The sequence below is a fragment of the Fringilla coelebs genome (assembly GCF_963513975.1).
Source record: "Fringilla coelebs genome assembly, chromosome: 10".
NCBI classification, from domain to species: Eukaryota; Metazoa; Chordata; class Aves; order Passeriformes; family Fringillidae; genus Fringilla; species Fringilla coelebs.
This window is the reverse complement of record NC_140036.1, coordinates 13,020,103-13,039,671: the sequence shown is the minus strand read 5'-3', so window position 1 is coordinate 13,039,671 and position 19,569 is coordinate 13,020,103. Positions and strand designations below refer to the sequence as shown.

The window sequence follows — 19,569 nt, the reverse complement described above, 5'->3', positions numbered from 1 at the left end:
CACACAGACCTCAGTGAGGATGCGGTTCCACAGCCTCGCCCCACCCCTGTGTGCCGGTGTGCAGCCGTTCATTCAGTGAAGTCTGTGGGTGGTGCCAAGGCAGGAGCGACCTCATTGGTGCCTCAGATATGTTGCAATTTCCAGGTCTGATGTTTTTTTCCAAGTTACAGGCAGTGTGAGGAGGGGAATGCTTTCTTTTCCGGTGGTTGTTAGGATGTGACGCGTGCCGAGGTGAGCAGGGTTTATTGTTGAACAGAGTGCATCAGCAATTGGATGCAGCTGATTTTCACCTAAGACCAGGCTGGAGAGAGCACTCTTGCAGGAGCCTTAATCTCTGGGAGTTCCGAAGGCTGGAAAAAATCACACATCACAAAATTTTCACCATGAAGAGTTCCAGAAATGTCTTCTATCTTCTCTTCTTTCACGCTGGTAAGTGTCCTCCAAAAGATTTTGCTGTGGCATGGGACCTCTGTGTGATGTGAGAGAGCAGAAGGAAACTAGAACCACTACAGAGCCAATCTCATATGGCCAGGAAAATAAACAGAAGGAAGTAATAGAAAAGCAGTAGAAAAGGCTCTGTTGAACCCCATGTATATATCTTGACTCATTGGTGTCAAATGGTGTGTTTCCCCAGCACTGAATCAATTTCTGGTTCAATGGTGTCTGTTTTTCACAACAATGAGCAGTTCTCTGACACTTACTTTGTAAAAATAGAAGTAATTGCTTTATTTCACTTCTCATTCTCTGTGCAATGTGTTGGCTTTTTCCTGTCGCTCCCAAATTGTATTGGTGAGTGCTTTTAATTTCACCAGAGGTGTAGGCACTGTTTCTGAAGCACTCTTCAGTTCTTCAGAAAACAAATGATCCTAGTTAATTATTTTTCCCCTATTTTTTCTGTTGAAAGCCCTTGATGCAGTAGTAGTAGCAGTTGTAAAGCCATTTGATGTTACACAATGTAGTACCATTACTTTTATGAGTTATTGGGATATTTTTCAGTGATAGTTATGGATGTGTTAGGACTCTGAGCATATTTCAAATGGAAGTTGCCAGCTTCTGCCATTTTAAGCTATATATATGTGTGTGTGTGTGTGTGTGTGTGTGTGTGTGTGTGTGTGTGTGTATACTGATATACAGAAGGGCCAAAATTGAGAATTAACTTGGGTTCAGACACTGACCTGATGTTTTAAGCTGGTTTTCCTTGGCAGTAGAAAGAGAGGCTAACTGCAGGCCTTGTCTGTGCTCAAGCCCATTCAGATGGGCTAACTTGTGAGGAAGGAGCTAGGATATTGCCCAGATCTGACTTTCCTCTAACAAAAAAATGTAGCAATTTGGAGAGGGACCTATAAAACCTTGGTTTTGGTGAGTGAGGAAAAAAACAGTGGATTCATGATGTTTCACTATTTTGGCTGAAATATAGCGCTAAAAGAATTTTATGTTTAAGGTGTATGGTTGATGATTTTTTCATACTTTCATGCTTTACCCCTGTGTGTGTGTATGTAAAATCAGAATGCTGAGGCTGAAAAATGGCACTTAGTGCACATACACACTGAGAGGCTGAGTCCCCAGTTTAATTTCTCTTTGCTTATGTTTATTAAAAAAACCCTCAAAACAAAAACCAGGATTTTTCTTCCACTCCCAAGGAATTAATGGTGAAAATTTCACCCCAACAGATGAGGTAGTACAGACATTAAGTTTTTGTGAGGTGTATTTTTACCATGACCTATTAAAGCTTTCTCCCGACTCTCTTGGTTCTCAAAATTCCTGCAGCTCAGAGGTGGGCAGTTGTTTCTCCCTCTGCTGGCATATGCTGCCATGAAAACTTCCTGTAAGCTTTCCAAGTGTGACTTAGTATTTGTTGACAGCAGTAGAGTTGGCTCTGTGTCACAGAGGAAGAGCAAGCCAAACCCAGTGTTTCACTATTGGATCTTTTGGCATCAACAGTCTTGTTTAGTCTGCAGCCATGAAGCCAGAAGATGTGCAGGGAGCACTGTCGGGCCCTAGCTGAGTCATTTTTAGCTTGCACGGTCAGATGTGGCATCTCAGCTCCATGGCACTGGGGGGGAAGTAGAGGGCCACTTGGAGGTGTTAGAAAACCACATGATAAATGGTTTACAGCAGACTCCAGCTTAAAAATGGAAATTGTAGACGAGCAGTGGAATATTGTGTCCCTGCTTACGAAAATGACCGTGCCTGTTTGTCCCACGCCCGCGTTTCCATTTCACCGCGCTGTCTGCACACGGTGACCTCTCCCTACAAAAGCAGCCAAGTGTTTGTAGCTTTGGCTCTTAGGAGGGCGACGTTTGGGGCTACTGAAAGGCACCTTTCTTTGCTAATTAATGGAAATCTCCACTACTCAACTTGAGTCTTTTCATTCATGGCTCTGCCCTCCCCTCTTCCTGACTGTGGTTATGATCTCTTATGAAAGACTGTTTTGAAGGGCCAAGTTTACTTTTCTAGTTTTCATAATAAGCCTAGTGGCAAGGCTTTTGAGCACCTAAGGTTGCTTTTTTAATTCAGACCAATAAGGGCTGGTGCAGGACTCCAGATACTAACTAGCAATACTCAAGACAAGAGTTGTCTTTGGACAATCTCTTTAGTTTTGTAGCATATAATTTTAAATAACAGTTTTACATGGTTTTAGCTTGATTACGATGGTGTATTCTGCAAGGTGTTTAAAACAGTCTGGATGCCCTGACCTATTCCATGGTATCTGTATTTCTTATGTCAGAAACAAATGCCATTGGATTTTGGTATCTGAGTCTGATCTTGTGGTCAGCCAAAAAAAACTTCAGTATTTATGTAAATTTAAATGAAAGTGGGAATCACTTCTAAGGACCCAGAGTGAAGTGAGCCCTGATTTTTTTTCTGTTGGGGGGGAGAAGCAGAACGAAAGTTTGTCTCTACATGGTAAGCTCTGTTCCGAAAGCTCAGAAGGGTTTTGTAATATTTTCTCTTGGTGCTGTGTTTGCAGCTCTCGGCCTGGAGCGTGTCCGGTGGTGCACGGTGTCTGAACCAGAACTTTCCAAGTGTAATGGCATGAGCAAGGCCTTCAGTGAGGCTGGCATCCTTCCCCCTCTGGAGTGTACAGCAGGGGGGTCAGCTGCAAACTGTACCCAGATGATCAAGGTGAGCTGTGAGTGACACAGTGTCATTAGTTTAATTTCTCCATGTGCCTAATAATAATCCCCTGGCAAGGTGCACTGTTTTGTGGTGAGTGTGTGGCCCTCCCGGCAGCTGAGCCTCTGCTCCCTGGCATTTGTGGCTCTGACAAATCAAGGCATATCTTTTTTTTAAAAGGCACAGAAGTATACATATGAACTTGAATGTCAGAATGGCCCCATGTCATCTGTTTGGCTGCTCACATATGGCCAGTCATTAGGAACACAGCTAAGGTCTTAAATATTTCCTTCCAAATAGTAATCTTTGACTTGGGAATTGTGTCAGATTATTTAGCAGATATTTAAGAAGGGATGGAGCTACAAGATGCAGACAGTAGTTAAAGCTGTGCTGTTTAGCCTCTAAGTAGATTGTATTTCGATAAACTCTGGACCAAACTCCCATTTCAGGGTCCTGTTATGGGAATTGCTGTATAAACAGATGAGCTGAGTGTAATCAAATCAAATCTCCCAATACTGAGTACAAGAGGAAGGCAAAGCAGCAAATGGGGTGACCAAAGGGCAAACCTCTATACTAAGCTGTATTAATTCAGCTGCCCAGAGTGTGCTCAGCTTTCAAAAAGAGTGTGCCTCTGGGGAAGGCTTTAAAAACTGTGAACATGTGAATTTGCAAAATGATGTATGCAAAATAATTCCCTCCTTTGGAGGGGTAGGAGGTAAAAAGTGGATGTTGGAAGAAGTGTGGAGGCAGGTAATCATGGTTGTCATCACTGGCAGGGTGTGGGGGAAGGGAAGGCTGGCTGGCTCTGCTAATAAAGAATGTTCTTTGTAGATATGCCCAAGAACCAGGTTTCTGTGGAGATGCAGCCTGTCAAGGACAAGAGGTTCAGAGGAAGGAAAGGAGATCTGAAAAACAGTTTGAAGGGAGATGAGGCTGATGATTATGTGGCTGGAAAAAAAGGAAAGGATTTCAAGAACTGATACGTTGTAATTTTTGTCAGTGAAGCAGAATGGTTGCCTGACTCCTCAGACTGCCTCATTGCCTCTTGATAAATACTGTTCTTGAGCAAGGGGGTCAGACTGTATTGAAGAATGCTGAGAGCAGATACTGATACAGATGTGGATCTCACCTTGGGAACAGACAGGGCATTCTAGTGTCAGACCTTCCCCAAACCACTTGGCTGATTGCTGCATTGCAGAGAGGAAGCTGTTAGATTCTGCAAAGCAGATTATAGGAAGGGCTGATGAGTGTCTGCTTCTGAAATACAGAGCTCTCAGAATTGCATTTGCAAGCCATTGGAAATAGCAGGCAGGCAGACAGCATGAGTAAGTTGCTTTCTGATAAAATGGATTTTCACTGTAAGGCTTCAGACAAGACTTTGTCCTTTAGATCTCCTTTTTGCTTTTTTCCCCTTGTGCTGATAATCAACTAAATATTCAAGCTGGCCTACTCTGTGTAGGACTGTGTGGAATCCCTGAGTTGGCATCTGCACTGAACTCTGATCCTTGAGGCCAAGAAGGGAGCAGAACACAGTGGCTGAAGGGGCAGATGCTGTTTTGTAACACTGCATAACTTGGACTTAGACCTGTGTATGTGTTAGCACATGGATAAAGGAAAAAACCTTTTTGACTGAAGGTGTGTAAAAATTAAGAAATACCTAAATATTTAACTAGGAAACCTGACAATATTTATTGTGAGCTGATTTTCAGCAGGTCTTTAAAACACTTATGTAGGTAATTCTCAAATGTTGTGACGCACAGAAATAAACTTCCTCTGAAAATAATGAAGAGAGGATTACCATCACAGGTATACTTACTAAAAAATTGTAGGTGAGTCCCATGCTTTTGCTAAATTTTTTGGCAAGTGCTTGCTGAAAAAAAAGTCCCCATGCTGCTGTTGATATGTCACCTCAGCAATAACTGTGTGTTATTTAAAGGAGAGATCTGTAGCCGGAAAACTACTTCATGTTAAAAACAACAATAGACCTTTTTGGTCTTGTCGTGCTATTTTTACAAAAGCTATTTATCAGAGGCTCTGTGTCTAAACTGAGCTCAAAGGTTCTGCTTTGCAGTCAGAAAAATGCTATTTCCTATGAAAATATGGCCATATAACATACCTCATGGTTTCTGTGGCCAGCCCTTTCCATTTTATCTGCTCTACTTTCCGTCCACCACCAGTTCTAGAAGCTCATTTTGTTCTCCCTGAGGGCAAGAGCCTTCTAACTCCCACCTCCTCCCCTGTCAGGTGTCCCTCCTGAACCACAGATTGTATTTGATTCCTACACTGTCCTGTGCTCTGACCCTCACCAGTGGAATATCACATCTCGTTATTTTCTCCTTCAAGCCAAACAAGTAGAAGATTTCAAATTACATGGCAACTTCAAATCTGGTTTAGATGTCAACATCAACATATTACCTGTGCTCTCACACAATGCCTTAAAAATGTTCAAGCTCTTTATGTGGTTCAGCCTGTGGGAAGCTGCTGTGGTGTCCTAGGCAGTCCTAGCCCTGCCCTGCCCATGCTTTGCAAGCTCCCAAGACATGGAGAAACTAAATTGCCCCCTCCAGGGCCAAACCAGAGGTTAAGCAAACTGATAAGAAACTTGGAATTAGCTTAGAAATGCAAAATGTCACCCTGCTGGTTATTTTCTCAGCAGTATCTTGTCTGGGTGTGAAATGCCCTCTCCTGGCTCCCATAGGTTCAGTTCACAGAGGGAGCTGATTGTGCTGGCAGGGGTGTGTGCAGCAGTTCTGCTGGCCTTGCTGTTGGGGTACCCCATCCTGTGCTCTCCAGAGCTGTAGCAGCATCCCAGCAAGCTTGGTGTTACAGTCACCAGAAAATACCTGCTGTTGCTGGGCACCTTCCCAAAAGTGGATGCCTCAGATTTGTACCCTCCCAATTTGAGCAGTCTTTTTAGATACTTTTCTCCTTCTCAGGAACCCATTGCCACCTGCTCCCCCACTCACAAAATGCATGTCTGTCTTGTGCTGAGCTACAAGCCAGCAGGCTCTAAGGGTGCTTTGGAGGGCACTTTGGCATTCAGATTTTGTAGCCCCAAAAATATTATTTTGACCTTTCTGTGTATAATCTAAAAATGTATCTATTTATTTAAATCTTCAAGCTTTGGGGCACAGAATGAAACTTCAAATTGCTGGACTTTAGGATCCTGCAGAGACCTGCAGCATCCATTTCTAAGGTTCCTTTGAACTATTAAGACTGGTGAAGCCATCATTGTCCAGGGCTGCTTTCTGCATTGCTTCTGCAGGGAGGCAGTTTTGAAGGTCTAAAATCCCTCTTGGTAAGAATATTGTTCAGAAATTTGTGTGCCCTTAAAATAATTGGAAAAAAGAAAACACAAATGCATATTACCTAAGGGCCTCTTCTAAATGCATGGGCACTCTGGTTGTTGATAACTGCTGATAATTAAGCTTTAACTGTCCTTGTGTCTGCACAGGATGACTTGGCAGATGCAGTGACCCTGGATGGCCGTTTGATTTTCCAGGCTGGAAGGGAGCATGGACTGAAACCTGTGGTTGGGGAAGTATATGATCAAGGTATATTCTGACTAAATACTTTTTAGATTACTTAAAATGCATAAGAAAAAGCTTGTATTTCCTGCTTGCATTTTATTTGGAGTCTTCTTAAAGACTCTAAACAGTGGGTAGTGGTTCCCTCGTGGGTGCTCCTGCCTGTAACAGACTGTTTGGGGAAACAGGAGACAGGGCTGTGGCTGACCTAAATGCTTTCAGTCTTTCCTGAAGCCTTTAGGTCAGAGTAGTTGTTCCTGTAATAAATTTATTGGGTTGGTTTTTGTTTGTTGTTTACTGTCTCTCTGCTTTCTGTGTTCTCTATTCCATACTTTATAGATTAATGAATTGCTAAGCATAAATCACTAGGTTTAACTCTCAGTCCTTTAGATTTTGTTTTTACTAATGTATGATAACCTACTGGAAGAAAGGAAGTACTAGATTCTGCTTCTTGTCTGGGTTAAGCTTTGAGTTCCTTTCAAGGCAGAGACAATAATTCAGTGGTGACTTGTCATCCTGACCAAGGGCTCAGTATCAAGACATTTGTGTAGTTCAGAACTGGATGATGCCCCCCCTAACTTTAAGATGCAAGGGAGAGGAGAGCTCTGGAAGCAGCTGGCTGGTAGTGCTGTCCTGTCACGCTATTGTGAGATGGAGCTGGATTTGTTTTGTAGCTGGGTATTAGTGTTACCTGGCCAAAGGCAACTTTGGAAGTGGCTGTTGGGGTCAGTCCAGGATCTTGGATCATCTGCAGCAGCCCCCCACCCTATTGAACACATCATGACTCTGGGACCTGTACTTTGGCTTTTCAAAACCAAATGGGCCTCAGGATCCAGAGGCTGACTATCTCCATTAGTCAGGCTATGAGCTCAAATCAGAGAAAAGTGGAAGAAATGTAGCAATTTCTGATCTAAATAAAGTCAGATTGAATGACCTTATGATCACTTCAAACCCTCAGCTCTTGACTACAGTTACATTAAACTGTAAAACAAAGATAATGAAATCAGCTGGGATGCTCCAGAGACATCAGTTGACTCTGCTGTAACAAAATTAGGATCCACCGTGACATAAATTATATTGGTTTCAATTAAATCCAAATATATTTAGAGTAATAGAAAATTTCTTTCTGAAAGGAGCCTCACTTTCAAAGCAGAGGGAACTCCAAATTTAGAGTAGATAGCCTGTGGACTAAGACAATTCAGACTGAAAAAGTTATGGCTGATTCACAGGGTGAATCAGCAGGGTCTCAGCAAGGATGTGAACACAGTGACTTCCTTGTGGCTAGGGCAGGCACAAGAGTCCGAAAATCAGTCTATGTCACTGTAATGCTTCTGTGGGGCTATTCAGGTTGCTTCTCTTTCTTCCTATGCTGCAGAGATTGGAACTTCCTATTATGCTGTGGCTGTGGTAAAGAGAAGCTCCAACATCACCATCGAGAGCTTGAAGGGAGCGCGCTCCTGCCACACCGGCATCAACAGGACTGCGGGCTGGGACGTGCCAGTGGGGTACCTCACTGACACTGGGCACCTGGCACCAATGGCATGTGACCTTCCAAAAGGCAAGGCTTAGAGCAAAGATCCCTTCAGCAATGCTCTCTCAATGGTCTTGGGACCCTCTGTGTGTGTGTACAGAAATGTGACTCAGCTGCTATTTTGTTCTTTGACTTTGATGCTCCTTGTAGGATTCTAATGTAGGTCTGATGAAGACTTCAGGGTTTTTGGTTGTTTTAAACTTGGAAACTATCTTTTAAGAAGAAAATAACTTGTGCCTTCTGGATCTTTTTAGAGATGTACTGTGTGGATGTGTTAAAATGAAATTGATCTTGTTTATTCATTGCTAAAAATGCCTCATTCTAATTTTGCATTTAGCTGTAAGTGACTATTTCAATGCAAGCTGTGTTCCTGGAGCAAATGGTGTGAACTATCCCAAATCCCTCTGTCAGCTCTGCAAAGGAGACTCAGAAGGACAGAACAAATGTGAACTAAATTCCCAAGAGCAATATTATGACTACAGTGGGGCTTTCAGGTAAAAATCATGTCTGTCAATTTTTTTATTGCTGTACCCTCTCCACAGTCATCATGTTCAGGCCTCACTGACAAGAAATTGAACCTACAGAGCTTCCAGTTGATCTTGTTAGAAAATCTATAGTTTTGTTAGGATATCCATGCTTTTAACCTGACTGATTAAAGGCAATTCTTAACCCACTGTTTCAAGTATTAATACCTGAATATTAAAACCAAATGGATATTTAGCATGTATGCTGGACAGGGAAAGCCCACTGCTATTTGCTTTGTCCAGCAGCTGTTTGACACAATTTGAGTGTTTCAGCAAGCTTTACTGACATACCTTTCTCAGTGAAACCTGATGATCCTTGGAGTCTGAGAGCTGAACTGCTGCCCTACTTGGCTATTTCAGTCATCGCACATAACTGCTGTGAATTATTGAGTTGCTTTGCCCTCCATTTTTGCACACCAATCTTGATTTTTCTCCTCCCTATCTGTGTGCTGTGTTGCAGCTGCCAGTTCTCCTAAGTCATAACATTAACAAGGGCAGAATTTGCTTATGAGAAGCACTTGCCCCTCCCTGTGTACTCCCCAAAGGACTGTGTGACTGCCTCAGACACAGAACTGTCCTGGACAAAGAAGGTCATGGTGTTTGTCCCAGGCAGCACTGAACATGTTGTTCATATTCACCAGATGACAATGATAGTTTACTTCATGCTCCAACAGCCTCTAGTCTCTGCCTTGAGCAAAACTCTGAGCACAAGGAAATAGGTCAGTGTCTGTGGCTGATGGAACGGAGCACAGAGCCCTCGGGCTGTCAGCTGGCAGTGGCCAGAGCACAGGGGTTTTGTAATGCCTCTTTGTGGTTGGATTTATATTTATTAGGTGTTTGGCTGAAAATGCTGGAGAGGTCGCTTTTGTGAAGCACAGCACAGTGCCTGAATATACAGATGGTGAGTAATCCTGAAGCTTGTTGAATAATGGCTGCAAGGTCTGAAATACAGTGTTTGTATTGACAGTGTAATATCAAATATTTGATGTATTTTGAATTGAGGAATCAGCAAAAAAGTGCTGTAATAGTGAAAACAGATGTACTCTCTCAGGTGTGCACCAGCAGATAGAGATTTTTTCTAAATGCTTGGTAGTTTCAGTAGAAGTTGAAAGGTGGAATCTTAAACTGCTTCTGGAAAGAGACCTTCAACAGCAGAAACCTCTTTCTATATAGTCATTGACTCTTAAATTGCTCTAGCCTGCCAAGGGATTCAGTGGAGCCTGGGAGAGAATTAACCTGCCTTATGTGGCACTGTGTGAAAACTACCTTGAGCATAACATTGCTTTAATATGTCTGACCCAGGGGGAAAAAACCCCAGAAAATATATGTGACCCTAAACTGGGGATGCTCTTGATACTGCTGCAGACCCCAGCACAGGTCAGTGCATTCTCATGAATGTTATGGGACTACAGGACCACAAAGTTACCCGGGATATGCTGTGCAGTGAGGAATAGTTCAGAGATGCTCAGGAGAGGTGTGTTCTGCTCTATGTGTGCTGGGAGCCAGAAGCATCAGCCCCAGCTGATGTCTGTCCCCTCCTGTGGTTTCAGGGAGAAGCCTTTCCTCCTGGGCCCAGCGGCTCCGCTCCCGGGACTTCCAGCTGCTGTGTGGCGATGGCAGCAGGGCCGATGTGACAGAGTGGAGGAGCTGCCACCTGGCCCGAGTCCCCGCTCGGGCCGTGGTTGTGCGGCCTGACACAGACGGGACAGTTCTCTTCCAGCTCCTCAACCAGGGACAAGTAAGAGGCCCTTTAATCATTGCTCCTTTGTGTCTCAGAAGGGCTCTCCCAGCTGTCTAAGCAGACTGAAAATGGGATATCTGAGCTCCTTTGGTTCTGCGGGATTTGAAGGTGTATGGGATGTCACACATCCCACACAGAGCAGTGTGTGACAGGTTCTTCTTTCTTGTTTAACATTCCAGCAAAGATTTAATGGGGTGGGTGCCAAGTTTCAGATGTTCGACTCTGCAGTCTACGGTGCCCAGAATCTTCTGTTCCGAGATGCCACCACAGAGCTTGTTGCAATCACAGCTCAGAATTACCAGGCATGGCTGGGTGATGAGTATCTTCGTGCCGTGCAGGCTCTGAGCTGCAACCCCAATAGTAAGTTGTCTGTAGATTCCTCTTTATAACCAAGCAAAAAGATAGCTGATAACACAGATCATCTTGATTCTGGTTTATTTTCTTCTCAGTCTTGGAGTGTTATGGCAAGATGCCAGTCTGATCTTTGAGCATGGGCAAAGGTCACTTTTTGACCTAGAAACAATACTGTATTAACATTTTCCTGTGCAAATTGTCCAACTTTGTTATAAGATGCAGGTATTTTCTACCCTTTCTTGGTGGATGAGAGCATTAATCTGGTAAGCTGCTACTGCTGCCTGGTACTTAATTTCTTACCTGCTGACAAGGGGAAATAATAATGTGCTGCTGCACAAATCCACAGGTAGTCTATAAAAATGGATGAATGGATTCCTAGCAGAGGATTTCCTCCTAAGCTGAAGGAACCCTTCAGTCTCTCTTTATTGAAGCATTATGGTCTTTCCTGCTATCAGAAGAAAGTAGAAATTACTTGATACACATTCTGGGAAAGTCAGAAACACAAATTGCAAGAGTCTTTGCTTTAAGAAGCTTAAAAATCTTGGCAACTGAGCCTCCCAGATGTGATCTGTGCTGTGGCAAAGCCCCTCACCTTTCTGATTTGTCTCTTCTGGGCATTGCTCTGTGAATGTCTGATATGAGGAAGCTGGTATTCAGGGTGGATTTTTGCTGCACTCCACTAATATTACAGCTGGGTTTAATGGTCAGTAATTGTAGGAACTGTTCCTTTGTTATGGAGAGGTTTGCAGGGTGGACATAACTGCTCATCAGGGAGTGCCCTGGTTCCTGGCCAGGTGTAAGCCTGAGCTTGGAGGGATGGGGAGCAGCACAGAAGCAAATATTTTCATGTGACAGTGGGCAGTGTGAATCCTTGTGCATTGCAGAGAAAGTGAATGTAGCATTTGCTTTTCAATTTTGTGCAGCAATGCCAGAAAGCCTGAACTGGTGTGTTGTATCTACTGAGGAGATTTGGAAATGTGGTGAAATGGCCGTTGCCTTTAGAAAAAAGAATTTGAAGCCAGCAATTCAGTGTATTTCAGCCAAGACAAAGGAAGAGTGCATGGAGCTGATCCAGGTAGGCTGCTACAATCCTTGTGCCATAAACCAAATGAGCAGAAGCTGCTCTCTGCTGGGTGGGTGAGGTTAGATATGTGCACTCACACATATGGTGACAGGCAGGAACACTGGATTTTAAGGAGAGAATCTGTAGCTCAGATGGTTGGGATGAGCCTGAACCCTGATGATCTTTGGCTGTGATGAGGGCACTGTTCCCCAGCTGTGTGTGTGAAATCTCCTGTCCCTGTTTCACTGATGATGCTTTATGCATATTTGGGAGGTTTTCTTCAGCAGTGTGATGCTCTTCTGCTGTAAGCCTTGCCCTTCAAGGTGCCACAGGTGTGACCATAAAGGTGTCATCATTGCAGCAGTGGAAGTATGTGCTGGGTTTTTTCACAGAAATCCTATGTTTTATTTTTCAGAAAAAGGAAAGTGATGCTGTAGTTCTGGGTGGAGCTGATATTTACACAGCTGGGAAGACATACGGCCTTGTACCAGCTGCTGGAGAAAGTTACTCTGGTAAGATCCAGAAACATAAATATTGACTTTATTTTTCCAGGTTGTTTGAAAACAGCATTAAAAACACAGTCGTTTGTTCCCAGCCCTGCTGGGAAAGCTGTTTTCAAAGGAAATAAGAATTATTACCCTCACATCATAGATAGAGGAGGATATGAGATGAGCTTCTACAGTGAGGCTACTTTCATCTGTCCTGCTGGAGGTTGAGTCTTTGACAATTTTGAGTCTTCTACCTCTTCATTTGTTGAGTCTTTGACAATTTTGAGTCTTCTACCTCTTCATTTGTTTTTTGAATTCTTGTAAAAAAATTATTTTCAGTGGAAAAAATTAGTATTCACAAAATCAAAATACTTTTAAGATAAGCAAAAATACAGAAACTACACAGTAGATTCTAGTTAGAAGCAAATTCTTCCTGTCAGTGTGGCTGCTTCAGAGTCACTGATTAAAAGAGGGCTTATGCCCACAGTGTCGCTAAGGCAGAGTTTAAATTTGCTGCAAGACTCACAGAAGTTTTAATGCAGGTTTGAAGTTTTCACATGAAAATAATTTCTTGAAGCAGATTTGCTGAGTTACTTATGCCCTGAATGTTGTTTTTCAGAGGGATGTGTTTATAGGAGCTGGTGGGAACAAGAACACTTTCATCATCTTGTCTGTAGATTATTCAGTTCAGGTGTAAGCAGTATTGTGCAGACCAGAGGTGAATGCAGCAGTGTGAGGCAGTAGAAGTGAAGAGTAATTCCATGAACATCCATGCTGCCTGACTAGCAGATTGTTGGTGCCACCCTATAAGTGTAATGGATGCACAGATGATCACTAAGCTGTGAGGATGCATGAGGGAAGCTGTAATGTGTTGTGTGTTTTTTCTGTTTATTTTACAAGCTGATGACAGCAGCAATGGTTACTATGCTGTGGTGTTAGTGAAACGAAATCAGTCCAATGCATTCACCATCAGTGACCTGAGAGGAAAGAAGTCCTGCCACACAGGACTGGGGAGAAATGCTGGATGGAATATTCCCATTGGTGTACTAATTAAGAGGGGGATTATTAAGAACAGAGAGTGTAATATTCCTCAAGGTAAGACAACAGTAATACATATCAAAAAGATAGTAATAATCTAATGGCAAACTTTAATTAGGGAAGTATTTTTGATATTTCATAGATCTATATTAATCATATCTGTTTGTGAAGGGGTATTATGTTTTTAATATAAATATTTGAAATTTTAAGTTTGCCACCAGTGTGGACTAGTGGAGGGGTCTGAGAATGTTACATCTAACACGAAAGTATTCCTTTCCTTTATCACAAAGTAATTGGCTAATTTAGATTGGAAGGGACAGTTTAGAATCATCTATTCCAAGCAACTGCATGAAAGCTCTGGTAGTTCATATTGCTCAGGGCTGTGTCCAGGCAGGTTCTGAGTAACTCCTAGGACAGATTACACACAATGTCTCTGGACCCTGTCCCACTACTTGACCATCCTTGATACAAAGGATTTCTTTTCTTATATCTAATCAGTATTTTTCTTCTCATAACTTTGGTCTGTCGCTTTTCATCCTTTTGCTCTGCACCCCTGAGAAGGATCTGGCTCTGTCTCCCTGAAAACCCCCCCAAGTAGATTAAGATAACAATACACTGTTAGTTGTCTTATCTCCAGGCTGACCAAGTCCAGCTCTCAGCCTGGTAAATTGAAGTTGTGTTTCAGCCCTCTGGGCATCCTACTGTCCTTCCACTGTATCAGCTCTAGACTGTCCATGTCCTTTTAACACTGGGAGCTCAGAGCTTGCCACAGATGTCAGAGGAGAACCTTCACTTCCTTGACTGCTCCCCCAGCACACCCTATTATCCTCAGCACTGGTGATGCATCCTGGTGCCTCTGTCCAGGATTTTATTGCATTTATTTTCAAACTGCATTAGGTAATGAAACATGTAGCACAACAAGAAAAAGATCTGTAAACATGGAACTCCACATTCTAATTTTGCTTGCCTTCTTATCTATCACCTAGGAAGTTCTTTGGTTTCATTACATAGTCAGCTAATAGTGCTCTAAAAATATTTTAGAAGTTCTAGTTCATTAATTCCAGTAAGGCAACTATTAACTTGTATTTCTAGTGTTCTGCTGAAACCTGCACTGGTTATAACTTCATGATGTCTGCCTTTTTTTGTGAAGAGCCCACACTTTTCATTCCTTATGTTGGTTTTATCTTTCCCCAGCTGTGAGTGAGTTTTTCTCCGCCAGCTGTGTGCCCTCAGCTGAGCAGGACAATTACCCAGCAAAGCTCTGTCAGCTGTGTATTGGAGATGAGAGTGGAAATAACAAATGCAGTGCAAGTAGCCAAGAACGTTACTACAGCTACAGCGGAGCCTTCAGGTAACTGATAGCCAGGGCTGTGACTCACAGTGTCAGCCTGCCAAAATGCAGGGAGTGCCTGCTTTCCATCCCAGTCAGCAGGCAGAGGTTATTGTTGCTGCTGCAGGTGCCATAAATGAGGTGGGACATGTGTCCCCAGATGTCCTCACCAAGGCAGGTATGGCATAAGGCATTGCACTGGCTCGTGTCAGAGCCTTTGCCAGCTGCCTTGCAGACAGCCAGGTGGGAAAGCAGGGAAGCAGGCACAGAGTAGCCAGGATCTGGCTGCTGTAAGTCCCTGCAGAGAGTGACAGGCTCGTGACAGAGAGCCTGGAGTGTGTCTTCACTACTCTGATTCATTGGTGGCTGTAGCTGAAGGTAGATTTCTGTACAGCACAAACAGCTGTGGCCAATGTTCAATTACCAAATCCTCTTCAAAACAAAGTATGTTAAAAATAGAGGGGAGAAAAGAATATAAAATGGAACAAGTACTTTGTGCAACAGTGTACGTGTACAGATGGGGCCATACCCAAAGACTGTGAAACTCCTAGATATGAAAGGAGCACTTCCTTTTCCTGACCTTCACCTCAGAAGGTAATGGTGCATGGAACAGCTGGCAGAAAGCCACCTTTTCCCTTCAGGGAGGAGACTTCAACAGCAGCTGCCTGGTAAATAATGAAGTGTTAGATTTGGATAACTACTTTTTGCAAATCTATTTAGTTGAGTCCAGCTGCTCTGCTGGGTACAAGCCTTGCAGGCAAACTCGAGATCCTCTGCTGTACTTCATGGATTAACAGAGCCAGCTCCCAGTCAGGAGACGAATGAGTGACAAATGCTGTTACAGGCTGCGTGAGCCTTGCTCATAATTCTAAGACTGTGCATTTGATAAAAGGGCCCATACAGTCAAACTTCATATGGAGGTCACTTTTTGTTTTTAAGGGAGAAGGTGCTCAATTCATTGAGTGATGTGGGAAGTTTTAAGTATTTAAAAGAGTAGAATTTGGGTGAAAAAATGGAGGACTGCAGTCTTCTACAAGGTAGGGGTAGATCTATCTGTGACACTTAGGTGATCCCCTCTGAAAAAAGAATGAATTATGGAAGGTGATTGAGATGGACTTAAAATTAAGATTTCCAGATTCCTTAAACACTGGCTGTCTTCAGACTAATTTGATAGAGGTGTGAGAGGCCATTCAGTTTGTGTATGTCCCACTGGCTGGGGCAAATCAAACTGCACAGAGTACTGAAAAATCTGTTAGGCAAGTTTTTTCTGATGGGGAAATGCACTGAAGAGCCCCACTGAGTCCTTGTTCTCTGTGTGACAGGGTATCAGCCACATTGTGACTTAGCACTTTGATTAGAACTGTTGATGTTAAACTATATATGTAATATATGTATTTTGGGTAACTGTTACCAGTCATAACTTTCCCTTGTATTTTGTACTGCATAAGCTATGTAGTTACGGCTTTACATCTATTTAATTGGTTTCATTACTTTGTTTTAGGAAATGCTTCTTTAAAACACTTACAGAATAAGCTACATAGGAAAGGAGGTGGTTTTAGGGTCTCTTGGCATGTTGGGCTACTTCTGCTTCAGAAAACTAGAAGAAACTTTACTTTCTTCTGGAGCAATACCCTTGGAAATTGCAGTTAGATTAACTGGAGATCTCCAACATCAAACAGGGCTGCCAAATGTTGCACTGAATATCACATAATAGATCTCCTATTTCTTTACTCATCTAATATTGGTCTTTCTTGTTGTTTTACACAGTGGCTTTAATAATTTTTTTCTACTCTATTCCACTCTTGAAATTTGTAATTCAGAATTTTTTTAAAATTTCTTTTTTGCTTTTCTCTCCATCTAAGATGCTAAATTTCTCTATTTTTTCTTACTAACTTTGGGTCCAGTACATTTGCTTGCAGGAATGCCCGTAAAAAAACATGCATTCTAAACCTATGAGTTATTAACAAATGTGGTTCACCTAAAGATGCTTTGAATTGAAAGCATTTATATCTTTGACTTCCTTTAGGTGCCTGGTAGAGGATTCTGGGGATGTGGCCTTTGTGAAGCACTCTACAGTGTTTGAGAACACAGATGGTACTTAGTTTTACATGTCTCTTTATTATAATTAAATTATTTTTTCTTGCTTTAAAGCATTCATTGCTTGACAATGATCTGTTTCTTTTTTTCAGGTAGAAACACTGCTAGTTGGGCTCAAAAGTTGAAGTCCAGTGATTTCCAGTTACTGTGTCCAAATGGTGCCCGTGCTGAAGTCACCCAGTTTGCCAATTGTCACCTGGCTCAGGTGCCAGCTCAGGCTATTATGGTTCACCCAGATGTCAATGTTTTTGCTCTATATGGACTACTGGACAGAGCCCAGGTACTAATAATCCATTTATTTTTGGGGGGAGTTATGTATAGTCTTACACAGTCCAAGGATAAGTACAACAGGACCACACTGCCATATCCTGCCTCATGGCACTGGCAGCACGTGCACAGTGCACAGCCCTGTTGGAAGTGTGATGGAGAAGGTAAAGAACAGCCCATGGGAATCACCCAGTAAAATCACCCTGATGCACAAGGGATTTCAACTTTTTGGCCCAGCCACTGGTTGCAGTAGTAATTTTCCTGGAGCTTAAGGTGTTTTCCCATGGCTGTCCCCCGTTTCTGCATTGTGCTAATGCTTTTCCATTCTGGAATTTTCCTTGGAATGCAGTAGAACTTCGCTGGGTTTGTTTATGCTGCACCCATGTCCATGGTAAACCATGCGGGCAGAGTGTGCCTGGCTGCCACAGCGAGGCTCCTTCTTCACCATCCCGAAGTTAATTAGTTCAAAACCAAAAGTGAGCAATATCTCTGCTAGGCTCCAGTCATGTCTGTAACTACTGGGCAGCCAAACCCTATATTGCATAACAATATTGAGGCAAGAGAATTTTTTAAAAACTACAGCTCTTTTTCCAGATAGTAACTAAAAACACAAAATCACAAATGCTGTTCATGTAATTGCCAGTGGCAGAATTCTGTATCTGATCTACTGGAGCGTCTAAAAGCAAAAATGCATAAGAGAGATTCTGCAATTGTGTATGAATTTTTCATCTACAAAACGGTTCCTCTCATCTTTCATGTTGTCTTACAAGAATGTGGCACTTCATCTTGCAAAATTCTGAGAATTTTTCATTATTTTCAGGTCTACTTTGGAAACAGCAGCAATGGAAATGGATTCAAAATGTTTGATTCTTCAGCTTTTCAGGGAAAAGATTTGATTTTTAAGGATTCTACTGTTGAGATTGTGCCAGTGAAAGAGAGGAGAACATACACAGAATGGCTGGGGAGTGAATATATTGAGTCCCTTGAAGGGATGCAAATGCCCCAGTGCTCTGGGGCAGGTAACAAGATAACACAATACTCGCTCATGGCTACTGTCGTTCCCCTGCTTGCTCTGTGTCAGATACAAGGCTTGGACTAGCACAGTCCAAGTGGGAACTTCCAGGCCACCTCTGTCCTGCCACCTTCTCTTCAGAAAAGCTGCTGTCTGGATAACATGCTGTGCTACCATGTGAATGCCTCTTCCTGCCTCTTTGCAGGGCAAGTGCCAACAGCCTCTGCTCCTCAGGGAGTGGGGTAGGGCTGGAAGCTGCCCCTGTCTCTGTGGATTGGGTGAAATTTGGGGCAGAAACCAGCAATACAGTATCAACATGGTTTACAAGATCACTCTAAAACTGGAGCATCTCTGCCGTTGTTGCTTATATTGAACCACCCAGGATTCCCAAGAACTGTTAGATGGATTCTGGGTTTCTCACCTATAGAAGAATTTCTTGGAAGGCAATATCAAAACTCTTGTCTAGTGAATTCTCTCCCTAGTGGCCTCCTGGCTGGCTATGCTCAGACTCTACATCCCTGCTTTACCCATTCTACTCTGCTTCTCCTGAGCTCCACTGCCACAAAGGTTAGTGCACAGAGAGAGGACAGGCTGTGAATAAAGACCAGTCCAGCTTCTGCCATGGACAAAGTTTTCTACGTTCCAGCAGAAGAAAGTAGGGGAAATTTCCAAAGTCACTGGATGAAAAGAAGCCCAGAGAGACTGGAAGGGGGACTACCCTTTGACAGATAAAAGAACAAAGCCAAACGTGAGCATCCACTGAGCTTATTGACTTTCCACACCCAGTGCTCTCATGGCTGGCCAGAGATGTCCTGTGATCTTTAGTTTGATGCAGCCTTCATCAAGAACCTCATGACTGTCCTCCTTCCACAGGGGGCAATCCTGAGTGCCTTGTGCATGAAATTTGTATTTGCTGTAAGTGAAACAAAGTACTTCACTTCTGAGTAGCCATTTGTACTGGCTGTAGTATTCAGGTTTTATTTTTATCCATAGCTGCACTAACCACAGATGTTGCTGTGCTGCTGGCAGGCACTGCCCTCCTGACTGTAGAGACCACCTCATGATCCTGGGATGAACAGACATGTAGTGTCATAAAAATCTGGTAAAGCCAGATAGCAATCACATAAATAAGTGAAAATAGCAAATAAACATGAAAACTTTAATCACACTTTAACCAGCCTGGTAGCTAAACTTCTGCTTTTCTGGGACATGAACATTTGCCTTTCCCTTTCACTGTTCCATTGCTCCCAGTTGCTGGGGCTGGAGTGGGACACAGACTGATCCCAGCTGTGCCTGGTGGGGTGAGTGTGTGTGCAGGGAGCAGTGCTGCCGTGCCCAGCACTCAAACCCATGACTGTGGGCAAGCTGTGGCCAGCTGCAGCCCCCACTGTGTTTCTTCTCCTCGTGCTCTTGGTCAGTTATGAAACAGCGGCTGAACAGGAGCCACCGTGTGCCCAGGTGGCCATGGCATCCTGTCTGG

The 19,569-nt window shown here is 43.2% G+C and overlaps 1 protein-coding gene across 1 annotated transcript; it reads left to right on the top strand.

Moving 5' to 3' along the window:
* Positions 1-383: 383 nt before the first annotated feature.
* Positions 384-18,176, top strand: MELTF (melanotransferrin; the record flags this gene model as incomplete). Its single annotated transcript, XM_084212438.1, has 15 exons — positions 384-429; positions 2,972-3,126; positions 6,572-6,671; positions 8,020-8,202; positions 8,513-8,669; positions 9,533-9,600; positions 10,250-10,437; positions 10,620-10,800; positions 11,718-11,869; positions 12,273-12,369; positions 13,246-13,440; positions 14,578-14,734; positions 16,740-16,807; positions 16,903-17,090; positions 17,898-18,176. The coding sequence occupies 15 exons, from the start codon at positions 384-386 to the stop codon at positions 18,174-18,176; spliced, it is 2,214 nt and encodes a 737-aa protein (XP_084068564.1).
* Between the last annotated feature and the right edge of the window lie 1,393 nt (positions 18,177-19,569).